Genomic DNA, 25,152 nt, shown 5'->3' with positions numbered 1-25,152 from the left:
AAATTATATATTTATATATACAAGTTAGGACATGTATATTTATATATGTCAAATATATGCATTTTATTATATGTCAAAGTTGACTCAATAAAGCTATTAAAAAGGGGAGGGGATCGCTTTCAGAAAACAGGAGATGAAGCAATACTTCCTAACTCATTCTACGAGGCCAACATTACCCTCACCAAAACCCGACAAATATTACAAGAAAGGAAACAGAAAACCAATATCTCTCATGAACATATAAGCAAAAATCTTCAACAAAGTATTTCCAAATCCAATCCCACAATGTATAGAAAGAATAATAAATACATCACGACTAAGTAGGACTTAGCACAGGTATGTAAGGATGGTTCAACCTTCCAAAATCAAACACCCATTCATGACTAAAACCTCTTAGTAAACAAGGAGCAGAGGGGAATTTCCTAAACTTGATAAAGAATAGCTATAAAAAAACTCCATAGCTACATCATACTTAATGGTGAAAAGTTGGACACTAAGATTAGGAACAAGGCAAGAAAGTTCTCTCTTACCACTGCTTTCAACAGATTGGGAAGGAAGAAATAAAACTGTCTTCATTCACAGATGACATGATCATCTATGCAGAAAATCTGAAAGAATGAGCCAAAAATTCTGGAAACTAATAAGCGATTATAGAAGGGTTGCAGGATACAAGGTTAATACACAAAGGTCAATTTTTGGCTGAAAGAATGAGCCAAAAACTCTGGAAGCTAATAAGTGATTATAGAAGGGTTGAGGATACAAGGTTAATACACAAAAGTCAACATATATTTCTTATATGCCAACAATGTACAGGTGGAATTTGAAATTAAAAATCTAATACTATTTACATTAGCACCCCCCAAAATAAAATACTTAGATATAAATCTAACAAAGTATGTATACAGTCTATATGAAGAAAACCACAAAACTCTGAAGAATGAAGTCAAAGGACTAAATAAATGGAGAGATATTCCATGTTCATGGATAGTAAGACTCAGTATTGTCAAGATGATAGTTCTTCCCAATTTCATCTATGGATTCAATGCAATCTCAATCAAAATCCTAGTAAGTTATTTTTCAGTATCAACAAACTGTTTCTAATACTTGTTTGGAGAGGCAAAAGATCCAGAAGAGCCAACACAATACTGAAGGAAAGAACAAAGTTGGGGGACTGACAATACTGGACTTTAAAAACATACTCTAAAGCTATAGTAATCAAGACTGTGTGATAAAGGGGAAAGAATAAACATAGGTCAGTGGAACAGAATAGAGAACCCAGAAATAGACCCACATAAATATAGAAAAAGAAGCAAAGGCAGTACAATGGAGAAAAGATAGTCTTTTCAACAAATGGTGATGGAACAACTAAACTTCCATATGCATAAAATGAATCTAGGTAGACCTTACACCCTTCACCAAAATTAACTCAAAATGGATCACATTTTGAGTTATGCACACAAAACTAAAAACTATAAAACTATAAAACTCTTAAAAGATAACGTAGGAGAAAATCTAGATTACCTTGAGTTTGGTGATGACTTCTTAGATTCAACACCAAAGCTATGATCTATGAAAGACATAACTAATAAGTCAGACTTCGTTAAAATTTAAAAATTCTGCCTTGCAAAAGATAATGTCAAGAGACTGAGAAAACAAACCACAGACTGGGAGAAAATATTTGCAAAAGATATATCTGATAAAGGACTGTGTGAAATAATGGGAAAAAATATATATTGCTTTCAGTTTCTGGTTCCTGGCACAGAACTCCTAAAACTCTTATAATATCCTAAGTAATAAGAACACTAGGAGCATGTTTTGTTCTACTATTTAGTCTTTGAAGCTGGTTCCTGACAGAGTTCCTAATCACTTGGAATTTACTGGGTGATAGAAGTGTCTTTTGTTCTAGGGAGGCAACTCTTGGTGGGCTCCTGGATAGCTTCAAGATGGAGGGTGGTCACAAGACAGAACAAACCATGATTAAAAGACTGGAATTTTCAGCTCCATTCCCCATTCCCTGGGAAAGGGGAGAGGGACTAGAGATTGAGTTAATGAGTGATCATACCTATATGATGAAGTCTCTATAAAAATCCCCAAAGTATGGGGATTTGAGGAGTTTCCAGGTTGGTAAGCACATCCACATACTGGGAAGGTGGTGCACCCCAGGTCCACAGGGACAGAAGTTCCTGTGCTGGGAACCCTTCTAGACTTTGCCCTACCTATCTCTTCATCTGATTGGAACACACACATACACAAAAAACATTAAAAAGTGGGCCAAAGACCTTAACAGACATCTTGCCAAACAAGATACACAAATGGCAAGTAAGCATATACAAAGATGCTTCATATCATATGTCACCATGGAAATGCAAATTAAAACAGTAGTGAGATACTACCACACACCTATTAGAATGGCCAAAATCCAGAACACTGACAATACCAAATGCTAGCCAGGATGTGTAAAAACAGGGACTCTCACTGGTTGTTAGTGAGAATGCAAAATGGTGGAGGAACTTTGGAAGACAGTCTGGTGGTTTCTTACAAAACTAAACATATTCTTACCATATAGTCCAGCAATCATCCTCCTTGGTATTTACTCAAAGGAGCTGAAAACTTATGTCCACACAACAATGGATGTTTATAGCAACTTTATTCATAATTTCCAAATCTTGGAAGCAATCAAGATGACCTTCAGTAGGTAAATAGATAAATAAACTGTGGCACAACCAGACAATGGAATATTATTTAGCACTAACAAAAAATGACCTGTCAAGCCATGAAAAGTCATGGAGGAAACTGAAATGCATATAATTAAGTAAAAGAAGCCAATCTGAAAAGGCTACATGCTGTATGCTTCCAACTATATGGCATTTTGGAAAAGGCAAAGCTATGGAGACAGTCAAAAGATCAGTGGTTGCCAGGGGTAAGGAGGAGGAAGGGATGAAAAGGCAGAGCACAGAGAATTTTTAAAGCAGTGAAAGTACTCTCTATGATAATACAATGGTGGACACATGTCATGTGCATTTGCCAAAACCCACAGAATGTACAATAAGAGTGAATCCTAAAGTAAACTATGGACTCTGTGTAACAGTGATATGTCAAGGTAGGATCATTTATTGTAACAAATGTACCACTCTGGTAGGGGATGTTAATAATGGGGGAGACTATGCATGTGTAGTAGCAGAGAGCATATGAGAAATCTGTACTCATCTGCTCAATTTTCCTGTGACTCTAAAACTGCTCTAAAAATGAAGTCTATTAAAAAGCAAAATGCAAAATACCCATCCTGATAAAAAGAGAGGGGCAACGGGTGGGGGAATTTCTTTTCTCCTCTTAGTTTCTAACCTCATTGTTATTAACCTCTCTAGCTACTTCCCTTTTTTTAAAATTTAAGTAATTAATTAATTTATTTTACAGAGAGTACAAGCAGGGGGGAGTGGCAGAGGGAGAGGGAGAAGCAGGGATGCAGGGCTGGGTAAAAGGACCCTGGGATCATGACCTGAGCTGAAGACAGATGCCCAACCGACTGAGTGACCCACGCGCCTCTGGCTACTTCCCTTTTTCTCTCTTTATTCTTTATATCCAAATTCCCCAAACACTCATTTATGCTAGCTGTCCCCTTTTCCGAAATTCTCATTTACTGTTTAACCTATTCCAATCTGAATTCCACCCTTACAAATCTTTTAGAAAGCTCTCGCTGAGGGGTGACTGGGTGGTTCAGTCAGTTAAGCATCCGACTCTTGATTTCAGCTCAAGTCGTGATCTCAGGGCTGTGAGATTGAGCCCTACATCAGCTCAGGGTCTGCTTGAGTTTCGCTTTCTCCCTCTCCCTCTGCCCCCCGCCACATGCTCTAAATAAATAAATAAATGAAATCTTTAAAAAAAGAAAAAAACTCTCACTGAGGTCAACAATGATCAACATGTCAAAAATTAGTTTGCATTTTCCAATCTTTATCTTACTTGACCTCACGGCAACTTTGTTTAACCTCTTTTAACACTGTTGATCACCTTTTGAAATACTCTCTACTTTTTTGTTTTTAAAATTTTATTTACTTATTTGACAGAGAGAGAGAGAGAGAAAGCACAAGCAGGGGGAGGAGCAGAAGAAGATGGAGAAGCAGACTCTCCACTGAGCAGGGAGCCTGATATGGAGCTTAATCCCAAGACCCCAGGATCATGACCTGAGCCCATGGCAGACACTTAACTGACTAAGCCACCAGGTGCCAGGAAATAGTCTCTACTTCTTGTATACTCTCGCTTCTGTAACTCTACCCTCTTGGGTTCTCCTCTCTCCCACCCCTCTCTCTTTCTTTCCATCTCCTTTCTTTGCTGATTAAATCTCCTCCACCAGCCTATTAAATTTTGGCATTCCTCCAAGCTTAGGCTTTCATTTTTTCTAATTCTCTAATTTCTCCCTAGACAATTTCATCCTTCCCTCCTCATAGTTTCAATTATAGTGTCTATGCTGATCACTATCTATTTTGAGGTCCATCCCCCTGTATGCAACAACATGCTTAACATTTCTACTGGTATATTTCAAAGGAACCTTAAAGACCACCTTTAAATTGAACTCATGACTTTTCCCTCACAAACCTGGTCTTTCTCCAATGTTCTTCCCTTGACCACATCTTAGTAAACTCCTACTCATCTTGCAATCTTGACTTCCAGTTCCATGTCCTCAAAGGAACTCCCCTGACCTCCCAATGAGGACACTGTGCTTTTGTTTAATGTTTTTACTCCATTTGACTGTAAGCCCCATTAGGGCAAGGATTATTCCCACTTTGCTCACTGTTTTATTCCTTTTAGCACAGTGTCTGGCAATAGCAGATGCTCAACAACTTTTTACTCAGTGGAATTATGAAAGAACAACACATTGGAAACTTTCACTTTGGTATTTTATGTACAACATAAAGTTCTAATTTAACAGTTCCCAAATTTTACCAGTTCCAAATGTTTTAGTTAAAAACTTAAAATATATGCACAGCAAAGGAAACAGTCGACAAAGCCAAAAGACAACCAATAGAATGGGAGAAGATATTTGCAAATGACATATCAGATAATGGGCTAGTATCCAAAATTTACAAAGAACTTATCAAACTCAACACCAGAAGAACAAATAATGTAATCAAAGAAATGGGCAGAAGTCATGAACAGACATTTCTCCAAAGAAGACATCCAAATGGCCAACAGACACATGAAAAAATGCTCAACATCACTCATCGTCAGGGAAATACAAATCAAGACCACAATGCAGTACCACCTCACACCAGTCAGAATGGCTAAAATGAACAAGTCAGGAAATGACAGATGTTGGCGGGGCTGCAGAGAAAGGGGAACCTTCTTACACTGTTGGTGGGAATGCAAGCTGGTACAGCTACTCTGGAAAACAGTATAGAGGTTCCTCAAAAAGTTGAAAAAAGAGCTCCCCTATGACCCAGCCATTGCACTACTGGGTATTTACCCCAAAGATAAAATGTAGGGATCCGAAGGGGCACCTGCACACCAATGTTTATAGCAGCAATGTCCACAACAGCCAAACTATGGAAATAGCTCAGATGTCTGTTGACAGATGAATGGATAAAGATGTGGTGTGTGTATATATATATAATATATATATACATTATATATTATATATATTATATATATATACATATATATATACATTCCATATATATATATATATATATATATATATATATATGGAATATTATGAAGCCATCAAAAAATGAACAGTTGCCATTTGCAACTACATGGATGGAACTAGAAGGTATAATGCTAAGCAAAATAAGTCAATCAGAGAAAAGCAATTATCATGTGGTCTCACTGATATGTGGAATTTAAGAAACAAAACAGAGAATCATAGGGGAAGAGAGGAAAGATAAAACAAGATGAAATCAGAGAGGGAGACAAACCATAAGAGACTCTTAATCACAGGAAACAAACCGAGGGTTGATGGAGGAGAGGAGGTTGGGGGATGGGGTAACTGGATGATAGACATTAAGGAGGACACATGATGTAATGAGCACTGGGTATTATGTAAGACTGATGAATCGCTGACCTCTACCTCTGAAACTAATAATACATCATATGTTAATTAATTGAAAAAAATGTTAAAATATAGATAGTATAACCATTAAAAAAGTTTCAGATATGCTCAATTTCAAATAAAAAAAATGTCTATATACTTAAAAAGTCTTTCTTGGCACATCAAAATTCCATAATTAAAGAAAAGAAAAACAACTAAACAAAAACAAAACAAAAATCAACAACAAAAAGTTTTAACGAAATAACCAAATGCCAAACACATTTTAAGAAAAAGCATTCAGAACACTGAGTGTAACTTCAGATTGATAATTTCATAATTAGAATTTGAGCAATAACCTTTTTTAACCTGGACTATTACATTAGTCAATGTACCTTTTTTGCACTTCTTCCTTGGCATCATCTCTCTTGGAAGTCTTCTCCAATCTGCGTGTACAAAAGAGAAAAAAAATACAAAAATTGAAATTTACTCTAGGGATTAGAACATGACAGGGGGCGCCTGGGTGTCTCAGTCAGTGAAGCATCTGACTTAGGTCATGATGTCAGGGTTCTGGGATAGAACCCTGAGTTGGGCTCCCTGCTCAGCAGGGAGTCTGCTTGTCCCTCTCCCTCTGCTCCTCCCCTTACTCGTATTCTTTCTCTCTCTCTCTCAAATAAATAAATACAATTAAAAAAAAAATAAAGGACATGACAGGGGCACCTGGGTGGCACAGTAGGTTAAACATCCAACTCTTGGTTTCAGCTTATGTCATGATCTGAGGGTCATGAGATTGAGCCCCAGATCAGGGCTTAAGATTCTCTCTTCCTCTCCCTCTATCCACCACCTCTCAAATAAAAAAATAAATCTTTAAAAAAATAAATAAAGGACATCACAGTTGCTTCTGCAATGAAAATAATTTCTTAATATCTAACTGTATAGATTAAACCTGGGAATCAAAATATAATTGTAATATGTTTTCTCCTATGAAAAAGAGAAAGTTCATTAAAAAAACTTTGGGGGCGTCTGGCTGGCTCAGTCAGTAAAGCATGTGACGCTGATCTTGGGGTTGTGAGTTCGAGCCCCACATTGAATGCAGAGATTATTAAAAAAAAAAACTTAAAAAAAAAAACCTTTGAAGTAGTGCTATAAAATTTCTACAACATTCTTTCAACAGCTACACAGTATTTATCTAATCAATTTTAAATACAGAAATTTTCATCACAAGAAAAACAACGTAAGAAAATTTTTATGAAGAGTTATTCATGATACATTGTTTGATAAAAAAAGTTTCTAAAATAATATGTATATAATCCCATTAAAAAATAAACCTAACATATAAATATCTTTATATATTTAATATTTGTGCAGAGAAACCTCTAGGTTGGGAACAAAATATTATAATAATTCTTTGTGGGTGTTAGGATTAAGTTTTCTATAGTTGATATTTTTCTTTTCTTTTTTTTTTAAAGATTTTATTTATTTATTTGAGACAGAGAGAATGAGAGACAGAGAGCATGAGAGGGAGGAGGGTCAGAGGGAGAAGCAGACTCCCTGCCGAGCAGGGAGCCTGATGTGGGACTCGATCCCGGGACTCCAGGATCATGACCTGAGCCAAAGGCAGTCGCTTAACCAACTGAGCCACCCAGGCGCCCTATAGTTGATATTTTTCAAAAGTTAAAATATGTGACCATAATCCCAACACATGCAAAATTAAATAAACAATTCTAATAATTATCCAAAAACTTTATAATTAAAAATATAAATAGCTAAGGAAAAGTAAATTCTCTTTAATAAATAATTTTGCCTGGGGGTATCTGGGTGGCTCAGTCACTTGAGTCTCAGACTCTTGGTTTTGGCTCAGGTCATGATCCCAGAGTTGTGAGATCGAGCCCTGTGGGGAGTGTGCTTGAGATTCTCTCTCTCCTTCTCCCCTGGCCCCACCCCTGCATTCTCTTTCAAATAAATAAGTAAATATTTAATTTGCCACTTACTTTTAATTTTCTTAAAGAATTATTTATTTATTTTAGAGAGAGAGCGTACACATGAGCGGAAGGGATTCCTTGCTGAGTGTGGAGCCCTGTGCAGGGCTTGATCCCACCCCTGTGATCATGACCTCAGTCAAAACCAAGAGTCGGATGCTCAACTGACTGAGCCACCCAGGGATCCCACTTTCTTTTCTTTTTAAGCACAGAATTAATCAGAAAAATGAAGCAACATGAGAATGGATTAAAAAATACTGCCTGCTAATAAAAACTCAGTATATTTTGTAGAAAGCATTTGTATCTCAGGCTATTTTACCTGAACTAATAAATCTGGCTTTGACCATATTTCTGCTTTTATAAATGATTCATACATGATCATGAAAAAGTATGTAAAGAGAATCATTCAGGAGATAAATATTTATGATGTGGCAGATATGAAAGATCTGAGATAGGAGAGGGTTGAAGGAAAATCCAACTTTATCAATGATCCACACTGAAAAGACCACTATAACCCATGCAAGCAATAATGTTATACATGCCATTTATGCTCTTACATAAAGGCAGTTTCCATGAAACACCAAGGACAGAGAAGTCAAAGGGAAGTGAGTTAAAATGAGAAGACCTGGGTTCTAGTAGTACTGTCCAAGTCACCCTGATAAATCACTCCATTTCTATGGCAACATTTCTTTATCTGCAAAATGAAAGAGCTGGATGAAATCTCTCTAGCCTCTTCCATCTTGCCTCTGTCTAAGGAAAATTTGTGAACATTGAAAAAAACTCTCTTAGATATGTTTCTATTGAAAAGGCATCTTAACAAATAAAAGTAGTCTATGTCTGCTTGAAAGAAAGGAAGATCCATGATTTTGGCTTAAAATATCCTTTAACTAGACTTGTTTTCTCCTCAAAAGCTTAAAATCACTCACAAACACGGAAGTATTATTGGTACTGTAGATTAAAATTGTGATTGTGGCAAATGGAAACCCCAAATGGGTTTGGCAAGTCCTATTTTATAAAAAAGTATTTTAAGAACTCAAAAACACTTTAACTCTTCCTTGTTACAGTATAAGTCTTTTTATTCTAGTTTTCAAAGGATATACATTACTAATTAATTATAGGAAAGGAGCCAGACTATTTTCCTACAGTGAAAATTCCTATGGTGAAAATAGAAAATTTTCCCTAAAAAAATATGGGGTAGGGAGATAAACTTTAAAAATTATTTTAATATTTTCAGTTTTATAATTACCTGGTATCCACTCCTCTTTGTACACCTTCATGTATCTTTTACTATATCTTTCAATATCTAGAAAAAAAAGAAGTGTTCATTAGAGAAGTCAAGAATAAGCCTGAACGTAAGCCATTCCCTAAGCCGTAACTGAAAACAGCTACATCTTTTATTTCGGGACGCCTGGGTGGCTCAGTCACTTAAGTGTCTGCCTTCAGCTCAGGTCATGATCCCAGAGTCCTGGGATCAAGTCCCATGTCGGGCTCCTTGCTCAGTGTGGAGTCTGCTTCTCCCTCTTCCTCCCCCTGCTTGTGCTCTGTCAAATAAATAAATAAAATCTTTAAAAACAAAACAACCCCCCCCCAAACATCTTTTATTTCACACATAGGGAATTTCCTATATTTGTACATAATGTGTTCCTGAACACCTATTGAAAAGTTCAATAAATATTACAAGTTTAAGGAAGTGGCAAGAAACTGGGTATGAATGGCTGGGGGTGAGCAGAGACCTAAACCCTGATCATGGTTTTTAGAATCAGACAGCCTGACTCATCTCTGAGAATATTCACTAAAGCCCAAAGCCAAGTCAGGAAGCCACTTACATATACGGGCAAGTAAGCCTTCTTGTGACACTAGCCTCCAGCTCCCATACTTTAAATCTTATGTAACTGGGATGTATTAACTACCTAAGTGGAGATGGAAAGCTGTATGCTCACCTCCAGTGCTTGATACACACATTAATACACAGGCTTCTCAGTGAGCTACTCTTCACAACCCATTGAGGAGGAGAATGGGGAAAAGGGTAGGAGTAGCTAGGTTTGGACTTGATGGGGTATGAATGAGCAAGCTGCAAGTCTTCCACATGAACTACTGACAACTCTCCAGGGACCTTCTGTGCTTGCCCAAAATGGGAGTGGCTCTTACTTCTCCTTCGCCAACTCTGCCACAAGAAACTCCCTTAATAAGGGCCCAAACCCTTTCCTAGCAACTTAAGTTAGCAAGGAACACCATCATGCCATAGCCTGAAACCATGGTTCATCATAACATGTGGTTTAGGAGTATAGCCATGAAATAGGGAAGTTAATACAACAGATGCAAACATAAAAAACAAGACCCAAATATGTACCAATTTCTCTTCCATGTTAAGAACATGATTCCAAATAATACTAAGACCATAGTGTTAAACAAAAATAACTAAAATAAAGAGTAGATCAGTGAGACCAAGAAATCAAGCTTTTCTAGGTATTTAACTGTTTTTTTTTTCCATTGGGTTGCCACAAAATTTTATTTATTTATTTATTTTTATTCTTATGTTAATCCCCATACATTACATCATTAGTTTTAGATGAAGTGTTCCATGATTCATTGTTTGTGCATAACACCCAGTGCTCCATGCAGAATGTGCCCTCCTCAATACCCACCACCAGGCTAACCCATCCTCCCACCCCCCTCCCCTCTAGAACCCTCAGTTTGTTTTTCAGAGTCCATCGTCTCTCATGGTTCGTCTACCCCTCCGATTTCCCCCGCTTCATTCTTCCCCTCCCGCTACCTTCTTCTTCTTCTTTTTTTTATTTTTATTTATTTATTTATTTATTTTTTTAAATTTTTTTTTATTTTTTTAAAGATTTTATTTATTTATTTGAGAGAGAGAGACACACAGCGAGAGAGGGAACACAAGCAGGGGGAGTGGGAGAGGGAGAAGCAGGCTTCCCGCCGAGCAGGGAGCCCGATGCGGGGCTCGATCCCAGGACCCTGGGATCATGACCTGAGCCGAAGGCAGACGCCCAACGACTGAGCCACCCAGGCGCCCCTTCTTTTTTTTTTCTTAACATATATTGCATTATTTGTTTCAGAGGTACAGATCTGAGATTCAACAGTCTTGCACAATTCACAGCGCTTACCAGAGCACATACCCTCCCCAGTGTCTATCACCCAGTCACCCCATCCCTCCCATAACTGTTTTGACTTCAATCTTGCTCTCAAGCTTTTCATCTGTAAAGAGAAGTCAACACAGATGACAGATTTGCATTTAAAAATTTTCTCCACAACAGATTGCATATTTTGGAAAAATTTAACCTTTAGTAGTAAACTTTAGAAGAATAAGCAATATTGAAAACTACTGAGATCCAGTTAGAAAGAAACAAAGGATTTGAATAGACATTTCTCCAAAGAAGATATGCATGGAAAAAAGCATGTAAGATGTTCAACATCATAGTTATTTTGGAAACTCAAATCAAAACCACAATGAGATACCACTTGATACCCAATAGGATGGCTATAACCAAAAAGGCAAGGGTGTGGAGAAACTATAACCAACAAGTTTTGGGAAGGGTGTGGAGAAACTAGAACCCTCATATATTGTTGGTAATGTAAAATGGTGCAAGCACTTTGGAAAACAGTTTGGCAGTTCCTCAAAATGTTAAATATAGAGTTACCATATGACCCTAGATAAATACCCAATAGAAATACCATATGTCCACTCAAAAACGTGTACATAAATGTTCAAAGCAACATTACTCATGATAGCTCCAAAGTGGAACTGACCCAAATGTCCATCAACTGGTGAATGGACAAACAAAATGTGGCATATACAAACAACAGAATACTATTCAGCCATAAAAAGGAATGAAGCATGTTGTACCATCAGTGAACCCTGAAAACATTATGCTAAGTTAAAGAAGCCAGTCACAAAAGGACACATTTTATGATTCCCTTTTTAAAAAGATTTCATTTTTCATTTTTAAGTAATCTCTACACCCAACGTTGGGCTTGAACTTACAACCCCGAGATCTGAGCCAGCCAAGCATCCCTATGATTCTACTTATATGAACTGTCCAGAAGAGACAAATCACTACAGACAAAGCAGATTAGTGGTTGCCATGGCTAAAGACAGGGGAGAATGAAGGGTGATACTAATAGGTACAGGATTTCTTTTCAGGTTGATGAAAAGGTTCCAAACATCAGAGAGTAGTGTTGGTTGCAAAATTCTGTAACTACATCAAAAGCCACTGAATTGTATACTTTAAGAAGTGTATTTTAGGGGCGCCTGCGTGGCTCAGTTGGTTAAGCGACTGCCTTCGGCTCAGGTCATGATCCTGGAGTCCCGGGATTGAGTCCCGCATTGGGCTCCCTGCCGAGCAGGGAGCTTCTCCCTCTGACCCTCCCCCCTCTCATGCTCTCTGTCTCTATCTCATTCTCTCTCTCAAATAAATAAATAAATAAATAAATAAATAAATAAAAGAAGTGTATTTTATATATGTGAATTTTATCTCAATAAAGCTATTATTTAAAAAGAAAGTTATTAGAAATTATAATAATAATTATTATTATAATAACTTAAGTATACTAAACTCAAATTTATGTTCCATTATTTTCCTGGTTTTGAATGTCTATTTACCCAAAATGGGCAATGTCTTTTGAATGCAGTTAACTGTGCATCAACTGTGCATTCTAGGAATGCATGTACAGTTGTCATGCACAAACTCTGAATATATACATTTCATATATCCTGATTCCAGATTTCAAATATATCTTTATTAATAAATTCTAACTTGTTACTTCTGGTTCTTCTCACACTTGCACCATCATAATGATTCTAGATTAGAAATACATTTCTAATAGGTTCCAGCTTATCATTATTTCCAATTCTTTGTCTTATACTCGCATTGCCAAATGTAGTACTTTAAAAGCTTTGACGGGACGCGTGGCTGGTTCAGTCAGTTAAGCATCTGCTTTTGGCTCAGGTCATGATCCCGGAGTCCTGGGCCCAGCATTGGACTCCCTGCTCAACGAGGAGCCTGCTTCTCCCTCTCCCTTTGCCACTCCCCCTGCGTGCTTTCTCTCTCTCAGACAAATAAATAAATAAAATCTTAAAAAAAAAAAAAAGCTTTGATGGCTCACATTTGTGTTGAAGTGAGGATGGCCCAGCCATCTTCTTTGGTCTATAATTGTAAAACATTTTCATTATTAAATTTATAATTACCAATTAACATGATCAATCCAACAAACTGTTTCATTTCTACATAACCTATTTCCTTTTGATCATCTTTGTCCTTGCCTTTAGCATTTGTCCAGTTACAAACTACATCAAATAACTTTTGGTACATAAACACCATAAAAAAAAAAATACGGTCACATGTCATTTCAACAAACAGGATATTCCCGGTTCTTATCACAAAATATTATGTGATGAGGAGCTTTTCAAGGACTAATGGTATGAGAGTACTGTATTTCCTTTTTATTCTTAGAGATATATTGTTTACCCATTGACTCTTGAGTTTGAGAAAATTCATCTAGAATACTCTCATCTGAAGACTCAGAGATTTCACTTATACAATCAATTTCACGATCATTGTTAGTGCCCAAAGAACTGCTGCATCTACATTCATCTTCTGATTTGTCTAGTGCAACACCTTCCTCTGTCAGTTTTCTTCTCTTTGCCATTATGGGCTGAAAATGAACAATTCTGGATTCTCAACTGTACTCTATGAAAACAAAAACAAAACCAAACAAAACAACTATAAAGACAAGTCTCTCTAGACTTCTTTTATAGCTTCCTAAAAATTAATGTAATACTTTGGGCAACACAAAAGAAACACTAAAGGATAATGTAATAGTGATTTATTTCAATACTGCACCATGCTTCAAGGCAACTTCATCATTCTTCCTTTTTTTTTTTTTAATTATTTCAGTCTTTTATTTTCCAGGATGGGGGGGGAATAATTCACAAGTAATGATAAAATAGTATCTATGCTGATGAAATAGCAAGATGTTTAAAGATGAAGGAAAAATAAGATCACTAAGATTCCAGAATGTATTTAGATTTATAAAAGGATACAACAGGCCGATATGGTAATGCTAAGATAAAATGAGTTTTCTTCCTTTATTTTTTCATTTAAAAAAGAAATTATTTAAAGACTTTATTTATTTATTTAACAGGGGGAGGGGTAGAAGGACAGGGAGAGGGAGAATCTCAAGCAGACTCCAGGCTGAGTGCAGAGCCCGATGTGGGGCTGGATCTCACGACCCTCAGATCATGAGCCTAAATCAAGAGTCAGACGCTTAACTGATTGAGCCACCCAGGTGCCCCCTTTCTATTTTTAAAATAAATTCTCTTTGTCCTTTGGAAGATCTCTATTAAAAAATAAAAGTTATGAATATCAATCACTGCTCAAAAATAAACTCAAAAATCAAAATCGGGTCTCATGGACCCTGATGGTACATTGACAGTTAATAAAAACCAAACTCTATTTATTCAATAACAGATCTTGTGGCCATACTGCAGGTAAATGTGTAATTCCTATTAAGCTTTTGAAATTCTAAAAATGGCTTACAGAACCATCACAACTATCACGCCTGTTTTTACCTCATTGGACCCTAGTGGTTCAGGAACCCTAGCTGGGAACCATTGGATCAGATGCTCTCCATACGCCCTTGCAGCTATAATCCATTAAAGTAATAATATTTATCGGTGTTTTTCTTTTATTACAAAGATAACAAATTTCATGTAAAGAAAATACCAATCATTTCTATAATTCTATCCAAGGACATTATAAACAAATTGTGAAGATATCACAAGAAATATTTTCATTCTATGCCCTCAGTTCTTTGTGATCTCAATACCCTGAGCCACTAGCCACTTAATTATGAGGAAACCTTGACACCTCTTACCCTTATTTATTTACGTGAGTCCCTAAGTCTCTCTTTTCTAAAGCATAGAGGTGGTGAGTGATAGGAGAAGGCTGCTGAAGGTACAGTGATAGAACACTACCCAGAATAAGCTCCCTCTGACAGTTGCATACTTCTGTTCAGCCTGGCCAATTCTTTCTCATTCGTGGTGTGCATAGTACATAAACACTTTATATATATGAATACACACACACACATATATAAGCATATATATATATATATAGTAAATACTATATTAACCAATACACATGCGTATGTGTATTTTTTTAAAAAAAACTTCATTTTCAACCATAGTTTTCTAAAAACACATTACATCAGAAAAGAAAAGTAAACATGAAGATTTTGAAGGAGAATGTACTTGTATCAATTTGGAAAATTTTATACAAGCATTTTCTCCAGAAAGAAAAAGAAACAAAGATTCCTTGTATTTTTAAATACTTTGTGCAATTATCAAAGATAAAGAGCCTCTTAATCCAGGTACAAGCCAACCACTCCCAGAAACCAGCAAGAAAATTATGTTCCTAATGTCCCTATTTAAAAGACTCACAGGTATGCTTTAATAAAATGATATACTTGTAAATTAGACCTGTGCTTTAATAACGACCACATTTAGTTAAGTAAATCTGTTCCATGGTCTAGAGAAAACACTAATTTTAAAAAGATTAAAGTATACCCTACACTATTATTTTTTCCACTAAGAATGAATGTTTATTAGTTCATTTAATCTTACTTTTTTAAATCTTTAAAATGAGAGCTTTAATTTCATTTTTGAATCAAATAGATAAAAGCATGCCACATAATCATGAAAGTAAAAAAAATTCAGTATTTTTGAGATAAAAATGTCTTATGAAACCATTATATCAACTTTAAGCAGCTATGTTTGAAAAATTCAATGAACTTGTCTAAAATGCTTCTTATAATTATAAGCACATATATTACTATATAAGACTTTCTTTTTGACTCTTAGCCAGTTCTAAGTCTTTTACAGAGAGTGAAAATGGAATGCATTTTTAATACTAATGGAATGAGATGATACTATATGAATTTCTCATGCTTTAATGATGTTGTTTTGGGAACTCAAGGATGATATCGATCTCTCTAATTTCAACATTCAAGGGCAGAAACTGAAAATCAATATAGATCTACTGTGCTAAATAACTACCCAGGAATGGGTTCTCTTCCTCTAAAACCACTTCCCACTCCCTGAGACTGTCAAGCTTCTCCAACTGTAATTTCTCCTCTCTGTCCTTGGCATAACCAATGAGTACATGCTTTATGCTTCCTATTATGTCTGATATACAAATAATAAGCCAAAATACAGTCAAGGCTTTTAAAAATTTCAACCAAAATATTAAATAATCAGAGACTTACATAGGATTTATGAATAAGGATAGTAATCATTGCATTATATACATATATGAGCAAAAAACCACTTTAAATCTAATAGCCGGCAACTACTCACAATAAATAATGTTATATACACACAATGAAATACCACATAGTCATTAAAAATCATATTTTCCAAGAACACTAAGGATATGTGAAAAGGCTAATAACATGCTATTGGGTAAAAAAGGAAGATACAAAGACTATGAATCCAATTTTATAAAAAGAATATATATATAAAAGAAAAAAATCCAGAATATGCAATAAAATATCAATAGATCTCTAGACGTAAGCATTATAGGTGACTTTTATTTTTTAATATTTTTCTGTTTTTCATAATTTTCACCAAACACATAAAACTTCTCTTGAAAGGTAATTTTAGAAATAAAATATCAAAAAGTTTAAAATACATTTTTCTGTTAAATCAACATTAAGTATGCTTTTTCAAGGTAGTGGATAATTTCTGATTGAACTAAATCAAGCAATCATTAAGTGCATTAAATGACTATATATCTTATATAGAAACACTTTCATCTGTATACATTCAGCCACATAATCAAAGATTCCACTACCCACCTTGTTTTTCTTCAGGTGTTTCTATGTAATAAGGCATTCTTTTCATAGTTTCTCTCAACTCCTGTTTCAAGGCCAGCATATAATCTTCACCCTCTCCTGCTTTCAGTGGCACTGGTTTATAATCTGTATCCTTTTTAAGAGACAATTTTTTTAATAAGTTAAGTTTTTAAATATCCCTTTTGTCTATAATCTGGAAAATGTCAGTTTTATTGAAAAACTACATTTTATAGATACTAAGTTTTACAATCAACTGAAAAGATGTTGAGCTTTTGTAATCTATTTAACCTTTTAGCCCATTTCCTACTTTGCTCTTATTTTAGAGGTAGGAAAGAAAGATGCTTAATTTTCCTACTGACCACACCAACAATTATTTTGTTACATAGTCTGTTGACCGTGATTACATAGTTTAGAACTCAAAGCACCAGAATGAAAGCAACTGCTTTGGTTTCTTATTAACCTCAGTTAGTAGTGGTGGTATTAGTGGGAGCAGTAGCTAAAAAAAAAACAAGAACAGAAGTAGCAGCTATTATTTAGCAAGTGGTTACTCTGACCCAGATGTCCTCAATATTCAACATCCATGATCCCATTTAAACTATCATCAATATTTTCCCTTTGACAGTAAATAAACTGACAAGTGAACAATCTATAAACTCACACGACATGTAAATGACAAAGCAGGAGTTTGAACCTGCATCTCCAATTTTTTTTTTTTTTAGACAGAGAGAGAGTGTGCATGTGCATGTGTGTGTGGTGGGGGGTGGGGCACAGACGGAAAAGGAGAGAGAATCCCAAGCAGGCTCCACACTCAGTGCTGAGCCTGACCCAGCGCTTAATCCTAAGAGCCTGAGATCATGACCTGAGCTGAAATGAAGAGCTGAATGCCCAACCAACTGAGCCACTCAGGTGCCTCTTGACGTCTTCAATTTTAACGAACTACACACATGCACACATATGTATATTATGTATATATATTCATAAAATATATGTATTTATTAAAAAGTGGGACCTCAGGTTATGTAGTAAAGACATTTCTTAAAAAAAAGACATTTCTAGTATGAGAGCAAAGTATAGGGTACATTTTCAAAATTCCACTCTGAATTTGTTCATTCATTCTACAACTATTTATTAAGTGCTTACTATAAGCCAGACACGGTTGGACAACAAGAGACACCATGATGAACTAATCAAACTTCCTGCCCTTATGGAACTTACATTCTAGGGGAGAAAAACACGAGATGTAAGTAAACAACGAGGAAATACACAATTTCAGGTAGTGATAAGTGGCATGAAAACGAAGCTGGGTAGAGGAAAGAGTGATGGACAGAGTACATGGAGGCTGGAGGTATTGGTCTAGACAAGGGTGAGCACACGTGACCTCTAAGGAAGTCACATTTGAGCAGAGCTCTTGATAAAATTAGGAAGCCATCATGGAAAGACTTGAAAACAGATGGCTCCAGCCAGGGAAACCAACACAGGAAAACGTCTGCGAGAACAAGGAGGCCATGATAGCTAAGGACAGAGAAGGTCAGTGACAGGAAAAGTTAGACAGACACCAGCAAGGCCCTATCAAATAGAGCCAGTTTGCCAGCAGTAAGGAATTACAATTTTATTCCAAGTATAAAACAACATGTCCTAATATTCCCAGTGTTTAGAAGTATCCTCACACATGGAGAAGAGCTTGTTTTAAAAGAAATCAATGTATAAAGTGACATTATGCCTATACATGAGATGTGTATTGTTGTTTCAGGCTATTTACTAAATATCAAAAAGGCAAAATACCAAGAGCAAAAAGTAGAGACTCCCTGTGGAAGACACCTAGATCCCTAGATACATTTGTTCAGGGTCCTCTACCTACATAAATCTTTTGACAAGGGACTTTTCCCTTTTGAAATAGAGGAAAGATTCCTAGATTGAGGGGTATGTGGTTATTTACGATTTTTTCATTTTTTTATATCGTAGCACATACACACCTGGAAATGTAAGCTTAGATTTTAAACTAAATGTAAAGTGAAAGCATTAAATATTATGCCAATTGAGTTTACAGCATACTCATTAAATTTAAAAGCAACACTAAATGTAGTAGGAACACTTAGATGTTGAGAAACAGCAACAAAATTCAAATTGACTTTTTTAAAAATAGAGAAATAAGCAAAAAAAAAAAAAAAGTTGAGTAGGGACTAAAAGACCAAATGGTATACTAGGGAGCAAAATCAAATCCTATAGATACAAGATGAGAGGAAAATCATTAAGTGAAAGTCTGGTAGAGTGAGGACCATTGGGGACCACTGTAAAATCTGACCTGACTTTCAAAAATATTATTTTGATGTTAGAATACATCAAAAACACAACAGAAGGTGCGGGAATTGAAAAAAAAATTCTTTCTTAGTTCACATAGTACTGAGTATATTCAAGGAAAGGTGACTACAGTTTTTTCTGTCTTTTAGGAAAGCAGTGTTAAAAATCAGAAAGAGGTTCAGGGAAGCACACAGCAGCGAAGCACACCCTCTTTTACTTTCTTACATTTAAGATTTTATAATGATATCCTCTATTCAGTCCTATATAGAATTTTAATTTTCTTTGAAACATGAAAAAACAAACCGTGAGAAATCTACTTTTACTGTACTTACGGGAAATAGTGGAGGGGGTTTCAATACTACATCAGGTAACTTTTCACCTCTGCCAAATCCAACTGCCTCAATATTAAAGGTGTAAGCTGCACGTCCGCGTCCTTTACTCCCAGCCATCACAATTAGTTATACCAGAAAAGTGGGCAAATTCTGAAAGACATCATGTAAAAAAGGAAACCAACATAATTTTAGCAAAATATAAAACTCTGCCCGTTAAGTAGCATGGCCAATTTAAAATACTTCTGGAAAGTCCAACTTGTAAAGAAAGAACCACATGATAGACTGATTTCTGGACCCCTCACACCTAGTCATGCCTGGGGGTGACAAGAGGATGGCCTCAACTATCTCATCTCGGCCCTGGGTGAACAGCTGACCCTGGGTCTCCTCTAAGATGCCACCCGGACCACTGCACAGCCAGCTGACGCACTTCTCTCCACCCCTCTGTGATCTGGCCTCAAGATCTCGGACATTTGTGAAAAGTGTGGACAAGGAAAGGTCTGGCTGAGGAAGACAGGCTGCCTTGCTTTTTCATTCAACTTGAAGACTATCATTAGTCACGTACAATATCATTAGTCATATACACTTGAGATTTTTAAATGAATTATTTATCCTAGAATTTGAGTGTTGGAAAGAATCCTTGAGATCTAATCCAATGTCCTTTTAGAAATGGGAACGGGCTCAGTAAGACTCTGAAGTATGTCCAAGCAAAAACAAAATTGTTAAAGTTCAGAGAAAAACATCTGAAATAGTTAAAGGTACGATAAACCTGTCCTCTTTTCAACTTTGGGGACAACAGTGATGTCACCTACTCAAGTTCTGCACTGAATTTCTGAATTGTCTGAAACATGATTATACTATAGTATGAGAACTGCTGGCAGAATATTAACAGGGATCCCTACACCAAGGCTCTTTCATTACAAGTCTGCATTTGACTGCCGTGATGATTTAACACACATCCTCTAAATCTCTTTTCCCATTGATAATACGGTGTATCCTTCAATCCTGCAAGCCTAACAAAGCAGTGATATATCCTCCCATATCACTCAACAGTTCCCCTTTCTTTCTTTCCTTACCATCATTTGAAAACATGAGGTCATTTCCTGCACAACGCTTCTCCAAATTTAAGGCACATGAGAATTACCTAGGAATCTTGTTAAAATGCAGAGTCTTTCATTTGGCCGAGAATCTGCATTTCTAATAAGCTCTCTGGGGATATCAGTGCAGCTGGTGTGCAGTCCACAGTTTGAAAGTAGCAAGGCTGTACATTCTCCCATTTCTAAATCTGAGGAACTGAATCCATGAGAATGTGGTTTAATGCATTCCTCTAGTCCCTGTATTTTCTAAGTAGAGGTGTACTCAAATTTGAATTAAATTTTCTGAAGAACACTTAAAAGAGATGCTCTGTTTTTCCTACTGCATCACATGAGGATGCACATGAAGTCTCTCTCGGTGATGTTCTCTGGTCAGTGGGTCAGGTGCTATCAGTCTGTTTCATCTAGTATAAACTTCCCCATCAGTTTCTACCTAATGATTTTAGCAGCCATTGATGATTGTAGTCTAGATTCATTATTCCATTATGGACTGTAATTCTATTCTTTCTATATCTACTAATTGGAATTCTATCAGGAATCAATTCCCCTCATTCACTATTTAGTTACAATGAAGCACAAGTTATATAGGAAAGGTACTTATTTTAATAATCAAGCTCATTCCATCTGTCCACCATAAAAGAGAGGGAGAATATCCAAATGGCTGTGTTTCATTTGCTGAGTCACTCAAGCATACGCTTGCACACAAAGCAAGTTTCCCAAGTATGAAAACTGCTGAGCAGAAAGACACGCCTACACTCTAAGAAATGAATTGGGGGAGCCCAGTAGGCATGGTTGAGACCACTGGGCTTAATTCTAATCTGGGATTTGCTACTAAATAAAATTAAGAACAATTCCAGGTAACATTTCTAAAAATGCCTGATCATGAGAATTACGTGGAAAACTTGTTAAATATACCGAATCTCATGTGATCCTCAAGTATTCAAACCTACACCAGAATCTTTGGAGGTGGGCTCTAAGAAACAGTTGGGAAAACTCACCCTAAAAAGAGAGTATATCAGCTACCATTGCTTGATGGAATATCCCTTGAGAAATATCAAACTCTGCTGCCTCTAAACTTCCATATTTACCAAGCACCTCTGGGTGTATAAATTGATATCATTAGTGAATATACTGCCCTTGGCAGAAAAATCAATCCTAGCTCTTGAGCCACCCTTAATGATTACATGGCATTCTGGTCTACAGATTCATCTCTTTTTAGTTTGGCTATTATGAGTCAGTAGTCCCGTACCTAGAGAAATTGACAAATTCATTTTCTTCTCTTGCAGAGCTGAGAAGTATTTCTTGGACTCCAGTAACTGTCTCATAGGGAACATGGCTCACAAGTGAGGCCTAAGCCTCAATCTTTGGAATTCTTTGAGTCAACCACTCCCTTGTTCTTTTTTCACCTTCCCAAACTTCTTGAATGACAGGCTTTTTTTTTTTTTAAGATTTTATTTATTTATTTGACAAAGAGAGAGAGAGAGACAGTGAGAGACGGAACACAAGCAGGGGGAGTGGGAGAAGCAGGCTTCCCATGGAGCAGAGAGCCCGATGCAGGGCTCAATCCCAGGACCCTTAGATCATGACCTAAGCCGAAGGCAGCCACTTAACGACTGAGCCACCCAGGCGCCCGACAGGCTTTTTTTAAACCAACATCCCCCATTTTCTCGTTATCCAAATCTTCTTCTACTTCCTATAGACCAGTTTCACTGAGTCATTCATTCAACCAATATTGAGCATTCCAGGCACTGTGGCAGGACCCAGAAAGCTTTGAATAAAACCTTGTCCCTGTCCTAAGAGCTTGTATTTCAGCAGCTGAAAGAACACAAACATGTAAACAAATAAGTGTGTAACATAATGTATGTATTCTTGTTGTGGGTTGAATTATACCCCCCTTCCCCCCACCAAATATGCTGGAACTCCTAATCCCCAGTACCTGTGAATGTGACCTTCCTTAATTGGAAATAAAGTCTTTGCAGATGCAATCACATTAAGATGAGGTCAAGCCCTCTTCCAATGACAGGTGTCCTTCTAAGAGGGAAATTCGAGAAGAGAGACACGCACAGAGGGAAAACACCATGTGAAGATGAAAGCAGAGATTGGAATGCTGCAGTTAAAAGCCAGGAATGGCAGACAGTGCCAGGATGCACTAAAGCTAGGAGAGGCAGGGAGCAAATTTTTCCTTAGAGCCTCCAGAAAGAACAAACCCTGCCCACACCTTGATTTCAGACTTCAGGCCTCCAGAACTGTGAGAGAATAAATTTCTGTTGTTGTAAGCTGCCCAATTTGTGGTAAAATGTGATAGCAGCCCTAGGAAATCATCAATACAGTTCTGAAGAAAAAGAAATCATGGTAAGGAGATAGAGAATAACAAAGGGGTATGGTAGTGGCTTTTCACACAAGGAAGGGCTTTCTGTGGAAGATAAATCTGAGCAGCATGCTGGAGAAGGCCTGTGAACCACACGAGGGCGGGACAAGGCAGAGATGGCTACAGAGAGAAGGAGAGCAAGTGCAGAGGAAGAAGTCACATGCTGGGAGTGTCTGAGGAACAAGAAAGCCATGTTGTTGGTGAGGAGTGAGGAGCAAGGAGAGGCGGGTGGAGGCCAGGGTTTGTGGAAACCTGTGTGAGCTGTGGTAAGGGGTTCAGCTTTTACCTCACTTGTGCTGGGCACTACACTCACAAAGAGGCTGAAGTGCGAAGGACCCAGTGGTCCCCAGTGGTAAAATCCACTGGCCTTTTGTCATGCTCTTGGCCTTCCAAAGCACACAGCTCACTGTTGCCTCCTCCCTTTTGGAACTCTCTCTTTCCTAGGCTTTATTAAAACTCCAGGTTTTGGGGCGCCTGGGTGGCTCAGTCGGTTAAGCATCTGACTCTTGATCTCAGCACAGTTCTTGATCTCAGGGTCGTGAGTTCAAGCCCAGTGATGGGCTCCATGCTGGGTGTGGAGCCTACTTAAAAACAACAACAACAACAACAACAACAAAACACCTCAAAACAAAAACAACAAACAACAAAAAGCCCTCCAGGCGTTTCTACCCCACTGACTTTTTTTTTGTCTACTTCTCTTCTTAAACTTCCTAAGTATGGATTTCCTTAAGGTCCAATCTTTGGCCTTCTGCTCTTTTTGGTCTTGGTCTTCAGAAAACACATCCGTATTCAGTGTTAGATGACCTGTCCCATACTATTATCTACAGCACTGACTTTTGTCTTGAGTTTCAGCCCATGTTCTCACTATCAAAAGAATATTTGGAAAGCACTTTAAACTTAAAATACTGAGATCATCTTCCCCCTACACCAACTAGCTTGCCTTTCAGGTATTACATCTCTATTTCTATCCATGGTACATTATTTTCCCAGTCACTGACATTTGATGATGTGAAGGACATCAGTATTGATTACTCACTCTGTTCCACCCTTCCTATCATATCAATCAGCTAATTCTTCCTTCAAAACATCCCTTCCTTTTCATCTCCTCTACCATAATCCCGTGTAGCCCCTTTCTACCTCACTTTGGACTGACTGCAAGTTTTGTAGTATCCCTTGTTCTTCCCATTTATTTTAATTTATTCTTCTACATAATTCATCCTAAGGCATAGTTCTGATTATGCTACTCTTCTCATTTCCCTCTTGGCTACAGAATTAAATCCAAACTCCCTACCCAAGTGTTCAGGGCCCTTTTAAGATGGCTGCACCTATCCTCCTGACTCCTTCTATCATCATGTCTTGTTTACCATTCTCTCCACTGTAATCTACTCCCTCCTTCCCCTGCCTGACTGGGTTCCCTTTCACCTGAAGATCCAGTTTAAGTCCCTCAAAATCCACAACAGTCATATCACCCCACCTTGCTCTTAGGGAGAGCCTCCTGTTAAACGGATTTTTAAAAATTGAGGTGTTACATATTCCTGCTCTTTAATTCTGGAAGAAATAGAGACAATGCTCTTTTTAGGAAATGGGCCTTTTCCAAAGGGAAGAAGTTTCACTTATGTTTCCTCTTTATTTCTTCGGCTGTAGTAACAGTAGAGATTTTACATCCCTCACTGTCTAGCATGGTGCTCTCTATACAGCAACAGTTCCACAATTAATGTTAAGCTCCTTCTTTCTTTCTTTCTCTCTTTCTGTCATAGGATTTCATGAGCAAATCTACCCAAATCAGTCAGCCTACCATTAACATTGTTGTTGCTGTTTTTAAACTTCCAGAACTTTAAAGTTGGGAGACCTGGATGTACACTGGAATCATCAGAATTTAAAAACAAACAGAACAAAACAAAACTCAAGCTTCCCCCCAGAACAACGAAATCACAATTTCTGGAGATGAGATAGGCCTTAGGACTTTTTAAAGCCTTCCTAGAGATTACAATGTGTAGCCCAAATTAAGAACCACTGCTTCAGATTAAACTTCACATTTTGTAAAAGAGGAAAGTGAAGCCCTGAGAGGTTAGCTAGCTGACTGCCTAAAGACACACAGTTAATTCCTAACAAAGACAGAACTGGGTTAGAGCCTCAGGTACCTTTCCATTGTCCATTGATCTACATTATGCTACCTGAAACATACTTCCAGCCT

The 25,152-nt window shown here is 37.2% G+C and overlaps 1 protein-coding gene across 2 annotated transcripts in view; it reads right to left on the bottom strand.

The window, feature by feature from the left end:
- The window catches only part of POLR3G (RNA polymerase III subunit G), a 32,799-nt gene extending 13,155 nt beyond the window's left edge, over nucleotides 1–19,644 (bottom strand). For both annotated transcript variants that reach the window (XM_021699390.1, XM_044916753.1), the window contains exons 1-4: nucleotides 19,500–19,644; nucleotides 16,873–17,002; nucleotides 9,245–9,301; nucleotides 6,415–6,465 (exon numbers count right to left, since the gene is read on the bottom strand). In XM_021699390.1, the coding sequence (XP_021555065.1) occupies nucleotides 6,415–6,465; nucleotides 9,245–9,301; nucleotides 16,873–17,002; nucleotides 19,500–19,616 (355 nt within the window). In that variant the 5' untranslated portion in view covers nucleotides 19,617–19,644. The remainder of the gene's footprint in view (nucleotides 1–6,414; nucleotides 6,466–9,244; nucleotides 9,302–16,872; nucleotides 17,003–19,499) is intronic.
- Between the last annotated feature and the right edge of the window lie 5,508 nt (nucleotides 19,645–25,152).

Source organism: Neomonachus schauinslandi, chromosome 7 (genome assembly GCF_002201575.2).
Source record: "Neomonachus schauinslandi chromosome 7, ASM220157v2, whole genome shotgun sequence".
Taxonomy (NCBI): Eukaryota; Metazoa; Chordata; class Mammalia; order Carnivora; family Phocidae; genus Neomonachus; species Neomonachus schauinslandi.
This window is presented reverse-complemented; position numbering and strand designations above follow the sequence as displayed.